Genomic DNA, 16689 nt, shown 5'->3' with positions numbered 1-16689 from the left:
TTTCTTTTGATACAATATTTATTTTATAAATTCATTTGGTATCTTTGTCTCTGTTTGTCCTTATTGCATGTCATCATTCTTCCACCACTTCGAGATCTTTCTGCGGTAGACTTTAAGCAGGAGGGGTCTTTATCAGATGTGTATTTCCCAATGACATCTTTATACTTTTGCAGTATATTTAACCTCTGGAAAAAAACCCAGATTATAATAAATATAAATTGTATGTCATGAAAAGATATCTTAAATTTGAGCCTCTTTCAATTTGTTCCTAGAAGCATTGAAAATAAACAAAACCATAAAAAGCACATATTGTAATAAGGTTTCATTAATAAAAAATATATACATTAATGTTTACTTTTGTTAGTTTTTTGTTAATGAAGAAGCTCCAACCTGAGTTTTGTAAGACTTTGGGTTTAACTATAACAATGAAAACACTTTACCAATGATGTTTTTTTTTATTGATGACTGCCCAAGTCCATTAACATGAAAAAAATAGCTTTAGACGAATAGTTCAGATATAAAGATAAATATACATGTAATATAATATATGGTACATTTTTTTTGTATGTAAGGTTAACAAAATTAGAATAAACATCAGATTAATCTTTGAACACAAATGGTATAAAGTTATACGGACAAAAAACCTACCTTTGATGATTTTAAAGACTGGTACATGTATGTATTCCCAAAACTGATTTTTGATTTTGCTCCACTTGATGCAATTCAGCCAGTGATTGTTTGACAAGAAACTGTAAAATAAATAATGCATGTTCATGATAATGGACTGCTAACATTCAGCGCAAGGTTACATACACATTAATGTAAACAGGCGTCAGAGATCACCTGAAGATCAGATATCATAAGTGTCAGACTAACTCGTTTTAAAAAATAATTAAAATAGAATGACTTTTGTAGAAAGATTAAATTAGGTGAAAAGTTATCAATGAACATGTTCTATAGTTGTCCTCTCATAGACATAGCGTGAAATAATACTATTTTTTTAAATTATTTAATGTTTTTGTAAAAATAAGTATCAATTTTCATCACATGATCGTTCAAATTCAATACTTTGTTGTCCAATTAACATTTATAATCTCAAAAAGTATGTGGTTTACCAACCCTTAATGTTAAACTAGACGAATCGCATATATATAGTATATAGTAAACATGTTTGGGAATTTACCTGAGCACAATAATGTAAACACTTGCTTATCCCCCCTTTTTTTCTTTTTTTAATCTTGAAGCATCATGATAAATGTATCAATTTTAACCTTAACTTCAATATGAAACTAAATATGCTTTTCACATTAAATGCTCTTAAAAATAGCATAACTGGAGGAAATTATATATATGATGGCTCTTCCATGTGTTCTGATCTGTTTTCAATGCATGTTGACGTTATATTTTTCTCTGATTGTGCAATATGGATACTAATTCAGAGTTTCTAAACACAATTCTTAAATATGAAAAACCGTGATAGCCACATACAAACATCTACATACCATAAATATACGTGATAAACGGAAAGTTTCTCTGCAACCTCGTCCTTTGTTATTCTTTTTGAAATACAGGTAAGGCGGGTTTAAATAATGCGCATGGGCAATCCAACTTCCTGTTCAAATCCCGCGAAAATATGAATGAAAGAAATCGCGATCATTGTAGATAATCAACTTGCTATTTCAAATTTCTTTACAATACATATTATCCTTATGTTCCAATTAACATTATGTGAAATAAAATAAATAACTCATAATCCTTATTCCCTAGAAATTCAGTATCAAACGACTTACCCCCTTTTTTTCTCATAACGTGACACAACTCAAGTTGAAATAGTGATCAATAGTTGGTACTATACTATTTTATCAATGTGAAAACGAAAATTCTATTTCATTCTTTTCTTTATAATTGTATACTACTACGGTTGTGCATGTATAACCATTTGAGGGGGGGGGGGGTCATTTGATAATGCTTTTTTTTTTTTATATAGGCCTACCCGATGAGTAAATAAGTTAACGTTGATTCAATGTTGAATCAACTTTCGAATTTCAACGTTGAAATTGTCAACGTTAATTCAACGTTGAATATTTGGTTATTTCTCAACGTTGAAAATGTTACGTTGTTTCAACGTTGAATATACGTTGATCACATTTCAACCTCATTTCAACGTTTGTTCAACGTTGAGTGCCTGCTGGGGAAGGGTCTAAAAACAGCACAAACAACATTTTCAAAAAGACCAAAAAAGTGAAAAAAAGTATAGTTAAACAATACGCATTTGACTAACAGGTCGAACAACTGATGTTCTTTAACACTGCTGACTGCCATTGGCGATTGCCAAATAAAATTGATCACAAGATGTAACAAAATGGATCTTAATATTTATTTAATACTAAAAAAAAAAAAAAAATAACTTGTGGCCACGTTGTTATGCCACAAACATAAGGTGTCAATATTGTTTTAGTACACCAAATCTGGATTTCGACAATAAATGTCTCTTCGGTGATGTTAGGGATCGAAACGGTATTTGGAAGGCCATATAAAAAGTACCCTCATTTTTAGATAGACTCATGAATTTTAGGAGTCAGTATAGAATGAACGGATCGTATAAATCGGAGGGAAAATATGATACAAACCCAAACGAAAATATATAAACGAGTCTAAATTGAAAATTACGTTCAAACCTATGATTGCGTTAAAAAAAACAACAATTTTTATACGTGTGCATGTAATACAATTTCGTTGTAGAAGGGTATAAAAACAGCACAAACAACATTTTCCAAAAGACCAAGAACGTGAGAAAGTATATATAAATCAAACGCATTTGACTAACAGGTCGAACAACTGATGTTCTTTAACCCTGCTGACTGCCAAGGCGATTGCCAAATAAAATTGATCATAGGATGAAGCATAATGAATCTTAATATAAATTTAATACTAAACAGAAAACAATAAACTTGTGGCCAAGATGTTATGCCACAAGCATAATGTGTCAATATTGTTTTAATACACCAGATCCGGATTTCGACAATAAATGTCTCTTTAGTGATGTTAGGGATTGAAACGATATTTAGAAGGCTATATAAAAAGTACTCTCATTTTTTACAGACTCTTGAATTTTAAGAGTCAATATAGGATGACCGGATCATATAAACCGGAGGGAAAATATGATACAAGCCCAAACGAAAAACTATAAACGAGTCTAAATTGAAAACTACGTTCAAACCTATGATTGCGTTGGATAAAAACCGCAATATTTATACGTGTGCATGTAATACAAATTTCGTTGTAGAAGGATATAAAAACAGCACAAACAACATTTTCCAAAATACCAAGAACGTGAGAAAGTATATTTAAATCAAACGCATTTGATTAACAGGTCGAACAACTGATGTTCTTTAACCCTGCTGACTGCCAAGGCGATTGCCGAATAAAATTGATCACAGGATGTAACATAATGAATCTTAATAGAAATTTAATACTAAACAGAAAACAATAAACTTGTGGCCAAGATGTTATGCCACAAACATAAGGTGTCAATATTGTTTTAATACAATACAGATCCGGATTTCGACAATAAATGTCTCTTCAGTGATGTTAGGGATCGAAACGGTATTTAGAAGGCCATAGAAAAAGTACTCTCATTTTTTAGAGACTCTTGAATTTTAAGAGTCAATATAGGATGACCGGATCATATAAACCGGAGGGAAAATATGATACAAGCCCAAACGAAAACATATAAACGAGTCTATATTGAAAACTACGTTCAAACCTATGATTGCGTTGGATAAAAGCCGCAATTTTTATACGTGTGCATGTAATACAAATTTCGTTGCAGAAAGGGTCTAAAAACAGCACAAACAACATTTTCCAAAAGACCAAAAAAGTGAAAAAGTATATTTAAACAAAACGCATTTGACTAACAGGGCGAACATATTGTTCTTTAACCCTGCTGACTGCCATTGGCGATTGCCAAATAAAATTGATCACAAGATGTAACAGGATGAATCTTGATATAAATTTAATACTAAACATAATTTATTTACTTGTGGTCAGGATGTTATGCCATAAACATAAGGTGTCAATATTGTTTTAGTACACCAGATCCGGATTTCGATAATAAATGTCTCTTCAGTGATGTTAGGGATCGAAACGGTATTTGGAAGGCCATATAAAAAGTACCCTCATTTGTAGATAGACTCGTGAATTGTAAGAGTCAGTATAGGATGAACGGATCATATAAACCGGAGGGAAAATATGATACAAGCCCAAACGAAAAATTATAATCGAGTCTTAATTGAAAACTACGTTCAAACCTATGATTGCGTTGAATGAAAACCGCAATTTTTATACGTGTGCATGTAATACAAATTTCGTTGCAGAAAGGGTCTAAAAACAGCACAAACAACATTTGCAAAAAGACCAAAAAAGGGAAAAGTATATTTAAACAAAACGCATTTGACTAACAGGTCGAACATATTGTTCTTTAAGCCTGCTGACTGCCATTGGCGATTGCCAAATAAAATTGATCACAAGATGTAACAGGATGAATCTTGTTCATACATCGTTGACAATGTAATAGAATTTGATGCGACTGTCATACAAGTGAGAGGTTTAGCTAGCTATAAAACTAGGTTCAATCCACCATTTTCTACATGCCTGTACCAAGTCAGGAATTTGACAGTTGTTATCCATTCGTTTGATGTGTTTGGACTTTTGATTTTGCCTTTTGAATTTTCCTCGGAGTTCAGTATTTTTGTGTTTTTACTTTTTGATATAAATTTTATACTAAAAAGAATTTATTTACTTGTGGTCACGATGTTCTGCCATACACATAAGGTGCCGATATTGTTTTAGTACACCAGATCTGGATTTCAACAATAAATGTCTCTTCAGTGATGTTAGGGATCGAAACGGTATTTAGAAGGCCATATAAAAAGTACCCTCATTTAAAAAAAGTACCCTCATTTGTAGAGACTCTTGAATTTTAAGAGTCGATATAGGATGACCGGATCATATAAACCGGAGGGAAAATATGATACAAGCCCAAACGAAAAACTATAAACGAGTCTAAATTGAAAACTACGTTCAAACCTATGATTGCGTTGGATAAAAACCGCAATATTTATACGTGTGCATGTAATACAAATTTCGTTGTAGAAGGATATAAAAACAGCACAAACAACATTTTCCAAAATACCAAGAACGTGAGAAAGTATATTTAAATCAAACGCATTTGATTAACAGGTCGAACAACTGATGTTCTTTAACCCTGCTGACTGCCAAGGCGATTGCCGAATAAAATTGATCACAGGATGTAACATAATGAATCTTAATAGAAATTTAATACTAAACAGAAAACAATAAACTTGTGGCCAAGATGTTATGCCACAAACATAAGGTGTCAATATTGTTTTAATACAATACAGATCCGGATTTCGACAATAAATGTCTCTTCAGTGATGTTAGGGATCGAAACGGTATTTAAAAGGCCATAGAAAAAGTACTCTCATTTTTTAGAGACTCTTGAATTTTAAGAGTCAATATAGGATGACCGGATCATATAAACCGGAGGGAAAATATGATACAAGCCCAAACGAAAACATATAAACGAGTCTATATTGAAAACTTCGTTCAAACCTATGATTGCGTTGGATAAAAGCCGCAATTTTTATACGTGTGGATGCAATACAAATTTCGTTGTAGAAGGGTCTGAAAACAGCACAAACAACATTTTCCAAAAGACCAAAAAAGTGAAAAAGTATATTTAAACAAAACGCATTTGACTAACAGGGCGAACATATTGTTCTTTAACCCTGCTGACTGCCATTGGCGATTGCCAAATAAAATTGATCACAAGATGTAACAGGATGAATCTTGATATAAATTTAATACTAAACATAATTTATTTACTTGTGGTCAGGATGTTATGCCATAAACATAAGGTGTCAATATTGTTTTAGTACATTAGATCCGGATTTCGATAATAAATGTCTCTTCAGTGATGTTAGGGATCGAAACGGTATTTGGAAGGCCATATAAAAAGTACCCTCATTTGTAGATAGACTCGTGAATTGTAAGAGTCAGTATAGGATGAACGGATCATATAAACCGGAGGGAAAATATGATACAAGCCCAAACGAAAAATTATAATCGAGTCTTAATTGAAAACTACGTTCAAACCTATGATTGCGTTGAATGAAAACCGCAATTTTTATACGTGTGCATGTAATACAAATTTCGTTGCAGAAAGGGTCTAAAAACAGCACAAACAACATTTGCAAAAAGACCAAAAAAGGGAAAAGTATATTTAAACAAAACGCATTTGACTAACAGGTCGAACATATTGTTCTTTAAGCCTGCTGACTGCCATTGGCGATTGCCAAATAAAATTGATCACAAGATGTAACAGGATGAATCTTGTTCATATATCGTTGACAATGTAATGGAATTTGATGCGACTGTCATACAAGTGAGAGGTTTAGCTAGCTATAAAACTAGGTTCAATCCACCATTTTCTACATGCCTGTACCAAGTCAGGAATTTGACAGTTGTTATCCATTCGTTTGATGTGTTTGGACTTTTGATTTTGCCTTTTGAATTTTCCTCGGAGTTCAGTATTTTTGTGTTTTTACTTTTTGATATAAATTTTATACTAAAAAGAATTTATTTACTTGTGGTCACGATGTTCTGCCATACACATAAGGTGCCGATATTGTTTTAGTACACCAGATCTGGATTTCAACAATAAATGTCTCTTCAGTGATGTTAGGGATCGAAACGGTATTTAGAAGGCCATATAAAAAGTACCCTCATTTAAAAAAAGTACCCTCATTTGTAGAGACTCTTGAATTTTAAGAGTCAATATAGGATGACCGGATCATATAAACCGGAGGGAAAATATGATACAAGCCCAAACGAAAAATTATAAACGAGTCTAAATTGAAAACTACGTTCAAACCTATGATTGCGTTGGATAAAACCCGCAATTTTTATACGCGTGCATATAAAACACATTTCGTCTACTCGTCTAAATATCAACCCAACAATGTATATGCAGTGTTACCTGTGTTATCCGAACTACACTGCAGGAACAGAAAAGAATGTTGGATTAAGCAGGGGGTCAGAATACTCAGTTTTTTTCTGCAAGGATATGCATATTTTTGGACCATGAGAATGTCTCGGTTTAAAGCAGGATGTTGGAATACTCAGTTGTCCGATTAAGCAGGTTACACTGTGTATAAAATCTAATTCTAACACTGTTGGGTGTAATTTTCAAATTTGTATATATATATCTATAGATACAAGTCAAAATTGAAAACCGCAATTTTTATACGTGTGCATGTAAAACAAATTTCTTGGTAGAAATTCTAAATACAGCAGCGACAACATTTTCCAAAAGAACAATAAAGTAAAAAAATATTCAAACAAAACGCATTAGACTGACAGGTCGAACAACTGATGTTCTTAAAACTTCCTGACTGCCATTGGCGATTGCCAAATAAATTTAGCACAAAAAAATTTAAACAAGTCTAGATTGAAAACAACTTTCAAACCGATGATTGCGTGGGATAAAACCGCAATTTTTATACGTCAGCATGTAAAACAAATCTCTTGGTACATGAATCTTAACACAGCACGAACAACATTTTCCAATCAACCAATAGAAGTGAAGAGTATATTTTAACAAAACGCATTTGACTATTTTCGATATTCATTGTACACTTTAATTGTTAGGAAAATTTCATAATATTCCATCAGATCATCAAAACGTATCTAAATCTTCTATCAAGAGTATTGAGAAATATTGTATCTCATGAAATGCATGCAATTGATGGAAAATTTCCGCAAATGTCGACAGTCTTTGGCATGAATTTTTCTGCAAACAATCTGTTCATTTGTCACGGAATAGAAGTTCCTTCATAATATAAGTTCCAAATGGAAAAAAAATTATTCTGGAATAATAGTTCCACAGTTAAAAATATTACAGTAGATGTTCCTAACGGAATGAATAGTATAAAATATTTGTTCCATCACGTACAGGTATTATGACATTGTTTATGATAAAGTTTCCACTGGAACTTCTGTTAGGTGGAACAAATATTGACGCTTTCATAGGCAGCATATAAGAACATTGCTTATTGAAACGGTTCTTTTTTCATTTGCTGTCTCGTATGTATTAATATTTATAGAATAACTAATCGAAGAATTCAAATTAGGAAAAATATTCAACGAATGACTGAAAAACGCATTGAATTATGAAAGCGCGGAGGGCATGAGTTAATTATCAGTGTTGTTCGATCACGAGTTAATATTGTTCGATATTTACATTCTTGTAGGGCCTTAAATGCCGACCGACATAAAGAGGATAGGTGAGGTCAGGTGATTTACATTCTTGGATTCTTTTAATTACATTGGAAAATGTAATATATTTTTCTACGCTGTAAAAATTTGTTCTTGTTCTGGTCCGACGTGATTGACACCTTGACAACGCCTATTAACGATTGAAATTAATTGCGTTTAACGCCAAGAATGGAAAAGTCAATCTAAAGAAAAGTATAACATTGATATTTATCTGCTAAACACCATTTGCTTTCACAGTGTATACCTTTATCCTATTATGGTAAAATGTTATATTTACAGTTGTTTTCTGCATATAGTTTCCTTTAATTCAACTTTTATTGGCAGCTAAGATAAAGAAAAATCTTTGTTATTTTATTTTGATTACCATCTGATTAGTTGACTTTGGAAAAATTGATATTTACTTTTGCTGATGAAATTTCACATCTTTCGACTTTTATTTTTTTCCACATATGCCCTTCTTGATCCTAATATATCTGCTGATAATACCACAGAATTCATTAGGCAATGTAAGGATTGGTTGGGTTGTCTGTTGCGATGCAATACTAATAAACTACTACAATCTTTCGGCAATATTCACCATATGATATTGTCTCTGAAAATGGCGGATTTATGTTTATAATTGTTATTCACGTGGGATTTTGTCTAATGCTCAGTCCGTTTCTGTGTGTGTACATCTAAGTGTTATGTCGTTGTTCTCCTCTTATATTTAATGCATTTCATTCAGTTTTAGTTTGTAACCCCGATTTTGTTTTTTGTCCATGGATTTATGAGTTTTAAACAGCGGTATAGTACTGTTGCCTTTATTTTGGGTAATGAAGTTTAAGTTTTCTCATTCTTTATATAGAGACTTCGGTGAATCAAGAAAATCAAACATAAAAAAATACATGTTCAAGAATTCTTCCTTTACGAAAAATAAATTGAGAGCGACAAAAATACATGCACACACTGTAGTTGTCTATTTTACAAAGATACTACATTTTCTCATTTTATATTGAAATGAATCAAATAGGAAAACAATGATATTAAAAAAAAATGAAAAAGGCAATTTAATTCGTAATCAATGCTCAAAATACTTTTTTTCTAAAAAATGTTTGCCTCCCCCCTCAAAAAATTACCTAAAATTATATGACTTGAGCCCACTAAACTCACCGTAGAAACCAGAGCTCATCATAGATACCAGTCAAAAGATTGCTACATAAAAGAACATCAAAACATTAAGACAAACTTATATTTTATACTTTATACAGAAATTTGTCTTAGTCTGTTATTTGCGTATCGATACTGTTTTATGTAGATATAGATTTAATAAATTGTAAAGACAAGGAAAGATTAATGCAGGTGTGAGCTGTCAGGCGTGTTTCTGTAGAGTCATCAGTATTGTCTTCAATTTTTCCAATGTGATATTTTAGTCAGCCTCAACTGAAAAATTTAATGATATATGCATATGAATATGACATTAAACTGCATAAAGATATTACATGGAAAAAAATGCTTTTAAGGCTGTAATCCTATTGCTAGCAAGTTAAAGGTTTAAATGACTGGCTTGCTTTGTTTGTATAAATACTTGCTCAAGAATGGTTACTAGGATTATGTAAGTTAGAGACCCACCGATCAACTAATTGCAGATGTCAATCTTGAAAACAATGCTTGAAAAACAACCAATGCAAACAAGCCAACCAAAAACCATGCTAGCACAAGATAACAGCATTGGTTATAAAAAATATTAACAAATAAGTTTCCCACCTAGATGATTTATTAGTTATATATATATGAAGAATTAAGTGTTTTATTATTTTTTACGATTTCACCCAGCCATAGATTTAAAATGTGAACTCCTCTCAATCATATATATACTTCCAATGTAAAACTCAATATAAATTATAATCATTGTTACCTCTGAAAATGAATTTCAGTTCAGCTATTCCAGTTATGCTCTCAGCTTTTGCGACATAGGTTCCAAGATCAGTTTTGTTAAAATAATTCCATATTAAACTGTGGTATGTTTTTCCAGTATCGTCTATATTACCCGAATAACAATCTTGTTCAACTCCATCATATATCCTAAAGTCGTGTCCCATCATAATACCATCTTTGATTATTTTCTTTCTTCCATCCTCGTTTTCCTTCCACCAAGAAACAGTTGGATGAGGACAACCTGAATTAAATATGTTTCACACAAATATGACATACACATGTACATGTAATTTGCATATACATATAATCAGGGAATACATTTTTTAGTGTGATAAGCCAAGATTGATATGATATCAATCTGAACACAATATGACTGGCAAGAAGTTAATCAGGGTACAACAGGAATATATGTCAGGAGTTTCCTTGATAATCATTATTAACAGTCGAATTTCGACTGAAACACAATTCAATTAGTTATTCGGAAAGTGACGAAATCTCCAAAATCACGTTCGATGCTCTTCAAAATGTGGGAAAGCTTGTTGGATGCACAAAACAAATTTACTGATACAAAAACCGCAGGAAACAAAGTGAGTATAGGACTGATATGAAGGTAAAGTCTTAATTATATCTCATCGTAAACTTACCATGTACTTCGACTTCCAAAATGCAAGTATAATAAAAACTGATTAAATCATTTTCTGTCGCTGTCTCAATGGGATTAGATATATATTTCATCGTCGGTTTGTATCTTCTAACTCTTATATATGTTCCGCCATCACGTGGTGCCCAGCCTACGCCATTATCAGCTGTACAAAAATATTGTCCATCGTCAGCTTTGGTTATTGATGGAAAATGTAACATCGGACCCTATCAGAATAGACAAGATTAGGAGAAAATAATTAATAAAGAATGAACAAAACAATTGCATTAGTTTTTCGACAGTCGTGTATTTGGCAAAAAGCGATTCGTACTTTTTGAAAGGAAAAGTGCAGTTAAATCCCTTGATATGGAACTTTGCTAAGGAATTACAAAACTATTTATCTTAAGTTTCATTATTATAGAATAACCGCATATTGTGAAAACTGTAATATTTGCCCTTGAAAATTGTATGTTCGAATTATAGGAACAATATAAATACAAAACTTCAAAATCAGTTAAATCGACATAATATTATCTTTAACAAATTAAGTTTCGCTAAGTTACGTGTTCTGGCTATTGAAACATACCACTGATACAAAACTTTTGTCTCCATACTTTGTCCATGTTATATTCGGTTTTGGGATTCCTGTAGCTATGCATTCGTATTGAAAATCAGAACCATTAACTAAGGCTTGCAAATTTAGGTTTCTATCATACTTAAGCTCTATGAGTTTTGGAGAAGCTGCAATATAAAAAAGAAGACGCAATACAACAAATATTGTTTTCAGGAGTCTGATATACAGAGACATATATTTGCTTACTTCCACGATATTTAATATCAGGATAATAGATGTTCTTTTGACGTACCACGCCTCTTGTTTAAAAAAATCCAATTAAAAGAGGGACGAAAGATACCAGAGGTACAGTCAAACGCATAGATTGAAAATAAACTGACAACGACATTTCTAAAGATAAAAGGACAAACAGACAAAGAATAGTACAGAAGCATAACATAGAAAAACTAAAGACTTAGCAACACGAATCCTACCAAAACGGGTGATAATCGTAGGTGCTCCGAAAGGGTAAGCAAATCCTGCCCCACATGTGGCAGCCTTTGTGTTGCTTATCTATAATACTAAAATAACGAGGTCCAATTTGTCAGCCGTCATCACGTAAAAACGACGAATCAAAGAATTCAACTTTATATATAAATAATATAGTACAAAGATGTAGATTAAAAATTACACTTCGCCAGGCCCTTTTGTTATCCAAGTAATTAATATTGCCAATAATTAAAAAGTTCCGTGTCGAGTCAGATACCGATACCAATAGTATATTCACCTAGCTGTTACCTTTACCCTATCTGTACGTTCCACATTTGACAGGCGCACCACTAAACGGTGTATTTAGGATTATGCTATTTACACGGGTAATGATCACAGGTTAGACACTACTAAATTTCATCAATCATTGTACCTATTGTAGTATTTTAATCAGTAAGACTTTCTAAAATAACAGTACGAATACTAATTACAGGGTTGACACTACTAAATTCGATCAATCACTGTCAAATTGTTACCTATTGTAGTATTGTATACTCAGTAAGATTTTCTAAGATAACAATACGAATAATAAAAATATGGACAAAAAATAAGGCGTAAACGTACACTTTTCAATTTGTAAGTGGGCATGACGTAAAACAGCGAATCAAAGAATTCAACTTTATTTATAACTAATATAGGACAATGTTGTTGATTAAAAAATACTCCATTCCAGGACCTTTTGTTTTCCAAAAAATGGATTTAGGGTCGCAATATTTCGGACTTTTGGATATCAACTTTCGCAGGAAAGTGTTGACAATGTTAAGGTCACTGGTACTAACGTGGTCAGCCGGATTATATGTGAACTGGGAACTAGCACATGTGCAATCAGGGGGTTTATACTTTAAGTTGTCAATATTGAAATCCTGCAAAACATGTTTGTAATTGAAAGTTTTAGTTGCAATTGGTTTGGTATATACTGTATAGTTATAAGACATTATGTGTCGATACTGATCTTTAATATAAGGAAGTATTTTCGCATAACTTATCTATGAAGTAGACTATTGCCTAAGTTGACGCCGTCAAGACCTTTGTAGGCAAAAGAATGTTTAAAAAAAAATCTTTGCTCTTTTTCATTATTTCTATTGCGAACTGGTTTGAAAAGTCTTACTTTGAAACCATTCAAACGGGAAAACAAAACATATTTAACCCGGCCACATTTGTGCGCCTCCCAATGTCATAAGCCTCTGACCTTTGCTTATAGTCTTGTATGGTTTTTTATAATTTCAGTCCATTCATATGCTTTAAGGTGTAATGTAACGTCAATTTTTACTGAACTAGTACACATTTTTGTAAATGGGGTAATCTGAGGACCACCTCCGGGTTCGAGATTATCTCGCTGCGTTGATGGCCTTTAAATGTTGTCTGCTCTTTGGTTGGGATGTTGTCTCTTTGTAATATTCCTAATTTCAATTTTCAATTTTATCATTGTAAGTATCTGATTTATTATCATTTCATTTTACGTACTTTTATTCGTTATGTATACAGGTTTCGATGTCCATGTTGTAGGATTAGGAGTCTTCAGTCTTACTGAGCACGTGTATTCACCGTACCATTGCGAACAATTAGACTTTATAGTAACAATAAGATAAAATCGTCTGTTTTTATATGTATACTGAGGATTTCCTTCCGAAAAATCTAAAAAAAACAAAAAGCGATGTAAACTTGATGGAATCATATTCAAAGACAAATTTTCATTAAAATATAGAACCAAACTAAGTGACACAATCTTTTAAACCGATATAAACATTTTTAAAATGTTCCAGTTAAGCGTTTGGCAAAGAATTATCATATAACAAACTGTTGATGGAAACGGGCGTTGTTGCAATTTGTTCATTTTAAGTTTTCATATTATATAATACAATAATACTGAGTAAATTGACATGTATATGTACATATAACGTTAAAAGCAATATTGATCTTTGTTAACAATCCCAACATCCTAAAGTAAATAGGATTATTTGATTGAAAGTAGGATGATTCGGCCCAATAAACATATAATATATAACAATGAAGATGTAATACAAGACTAACGAGAATCGCAACAACTTTCCATTTATTCAAATCAAAATATTTGCCGCTTGCGTCATTGTCACAATAACCCACAATGTGAGCTCAATTACCAAAACTTGTATAATACTGACAATACCAAACTTTAAAACAACTTAAGCTCTGTTTTGTCCTCAGTTTCCAAACAATTTACATAGTAAATAGTGTAAGTTCCTTTTTAATGAATAGGTTGCTTATCAATGTATCTTTATCCTTTGACATTAGCAGATATATAGATTACAACATGTGTGTGCTTTTGTAACATAATAATCAAAGTAATATGTCTTACAATGAACAGAGTTGTCTTCTGCTGAAATCATCGATAAAAGTAGCTACAAATAAAGACAAATCTAGAAATGATAAAATTCAGATAACTTTCGGAAACAACTAATTTATTTATTGCAAAAGGAGAGTTTATTCTTTAAAATATCGGCGATTCAAGATTTCCTGTTTACATTAATCATTGTTTATCTTTAATAACCAACACGAAGCGTGAAACACGTGACCCAGGCACTGTTTATCCTCCCGGAGCACATGAGATCGTCCCCGGTTTTTGGATGTTGTTGGTGTCACTCAGTCTAGTTTTGTATTATATACAGTGTTATGTTACTGTTGCTTGTCTTTAATCGTTTTATTTAGGCATTTGATTTTCAGTTCGTTATTTTGATTATCACCTGGGTATACTGTTAACCAACTTATTTTCGCGGATACTTTATTTCACGTTTCTACCCAGCTAGTCAACTTTGCGGCGATTTTATTTCGCAATATTCTTATTTACTTAATGTAGTTTGATAGGGGAAAATCAAAGTTATACCTCTCCGCGACGATTTAATTTCGCGTTATTTTTCTACTCACGAAAGTCGCGAAAATAAATCGCTCGCCAAATTTAGTTGGTTTACAGTATCTAACATGACTTTTCTGTTGTTAAATGATGTTTTCAATTTTCAGTGAGACTGACTTTCCACCATATTTACAATACATCTTATCGCTATTTAGTCTATTCCGGAAAAAAAACCAGTCATTTATACAACTTCCTGTTTGGGTCGCAGATGGCAGTTAGGTCCGCTGCTGTATGCCCTGAGGTAATCGGTGCCCTCAGGTGCCCATATGCGTAGTAATAACATGATCTAAAAATAGAATAAACTAAAAATACATCATTGTACTTTCTATTTCGACTGACAGTATATGTGCGAAAAATAGGAGAAAACAGGAACACATACAATTTTTTACAATAAGTTAAGACAAATAATTCATGAAAAAAATCCAAATATTTGGTTTATTTGTGACCATTGCAACGTGAACAGATATTTATTTAGTGAAACGTAAATGACTTAAAATAATTAAAAAGAAAACACTTTTTGAATGGCGATTTAAACTTTTTTAATAATAGTTGTCAAAAACTGGTTTCATAGAGATTTATGTAAATAAATGTATATACAATTATTTAAACTAACTATTAAAGAATAAAAGTTATCCACACATGCCTAAGGCAGCAAACATTTGATTTTCGGGGGGAGGGGGGCTATAGATTTTTTTCCTTCGGCGAAAGACAATTTTTTTTGGAGACAGGTCGAAAACATTTTTTTCTTTCATTTCAATTTTAGGATTACATATAGTGGCAGAACAATTAGAAACAAGAGAGAAATTTATGTATTACTAAAAAAAATTTACACCAGGGTTTTCGATATCACAAACTGATCAAAACATTTACTAAATTTTATCATCGGTATAAGGAAATAATTCGTAAATATAACTCAACATGCAGACATCGTATACGTTCAGGTATTTCACATCCATTTTTTTATGGAAGTATTCTATATAAAGAACAAAAATATCAGTATTCTCCTCAGAAACTAACAAAACCTTTAAATAGACTTATTAAAAAGGGATATAGTTACGATACTGTTGTCAGGTCATTAAAGATTGAATATTTTGGCTTTAATATTGATTCACTGATAGAGTCTTTGAATCGGAACTAAACACATCTATTTCTAAAAAACAGTTGTTGGCATGACACGGGTTATGTTCTTCTTATATATTTTATGATAGTATGATACTAAACCCCTAACGGGAGGGATTGTGCCTGATATTCATATGATGAACACATAATCTTTCAATCAGTTTAATTGAGGTCTGGAGCTGGCATGTAAGTTAACTGCTAGTAGTCTGTTGTTATTTATGTACTATTGTCATTTTTCTTTTTTTCTTTTGTTAAATCTTTTGACATCGGACTCGGACTTCTCTTGAACTGAATTATAATGTGTGTATCGTTATGCTTTTACTTTTCTACACTGGCTAGATGTATAGGGGAAGGGTTGAGATCTCATAAACATCTTTAACCCCGCCGCAATTTTGCGTATGTCCCAAGTCAGGAGCCTCTGGCCTTTGTTAGGCTTGTATGATTTTAAATTTTAGTTTCTTGTGTATAATTCGGAGTTTAGTATGACGTCCATTATCACTGAACTATTATGCATATTTTTAGGGGCCAGCTGAAGGACGCCTACAGCTGCGGGAATTCTCGCTACATTAGAGACCCATTGGTTGCCTTCGGCTGTTGTCTGCTCTATGGTCGGGTGGTTGTCGCTTTGACATATTCACCATTTCCTTTCTCAAATTTAATAACTATGTT

At 32.3% G+C, this 16689-nt stretch overlaps 1 protein-coding gene and 1 long non-coding RNA gene across 2 annotated transcripts; both read right to left on the bottom strand.

The window, feature by feature from the left end:
- Positions 1-1594, bottom strand: LOC134708419 (uncharacterized). Its single transcript, XR_010105837.1, has 3 exons — positions 1503-1594; positions 649-749; positions 1-185 (listed from the first exon to the last, which is right to left on the bottom strand). It is a non-coding gene; the product is annotated as an uncharacterized LOC134708419 (long non-coding RNA).
- A 7868-nt stretch (positions 1595-9462) lies between these two features.
- LOC134708417 (hemicentin-1-like) lies at positions 9463-15029 on the bottom strand. Its single transcript, XM_063568922.1, has 7 exons — positions 14916-15029; positions 14350-14392; positions 13479-13649; positions 11499-11653; positions 10917-11139; positions 10253-10513; positions 9463-9777 (listed from the first exon to the last, which is right to left on the bottom strand). Exons 2-7 carry the CDS (start codon positions 14378-14380, stop codon positions 9764-9766), a joined length of 855 nt encoding a protein of 284 aa, XP_063424992.1. The 5' UTR covers positions 14381-14392; positions 14916-15029; the 3' UTR covers positions 9463-9763.
- Positions 15030-16689: the final 1660 nt, after the last annotated feature.

Source organism: Mytilus trossulus, chromosome 2 (assembly GCF_036588685.1).
Source record: "Mytilus trossulus isolate FHL-02 chromosome 2, PNRI_Mtr1.1.1.hap1, whole genome shotgun sequence".
NCBI classification, from domain to species: domain Eukaryota; kingdom Metazoa; phylum Mollusca; class Bivalvia; order Mytilida; family Mytilidae; genus Mytilus; species Mytilus trossulus.
Note: the sequence above shows the minus strand (reverse complement) of the source record. Positions and strands in the feature narration are given on the sequence as shown.

Coding starts and splice junctions, on each gene's coding strand:
- LOC134708417 (XM_063568922.1), bottom strand. CDS start 14,380: ATGATTTCAGCAGAAGACAACTCTGTTCATT. Junction 11,654..13,478: donor TGTATACATAACGAATAAAA/GTACGTAAAATG, acceptor TTTATATTGCAG/CTTCTCCAAAACTCATAGAG. Junction 10,514..10,916: donor TTTGGAAGTCGAAGTACATG/GTAAGTTTACGA, acceptor TATTTAATTCAG/GTTGTCCTCATCCAACTGTT.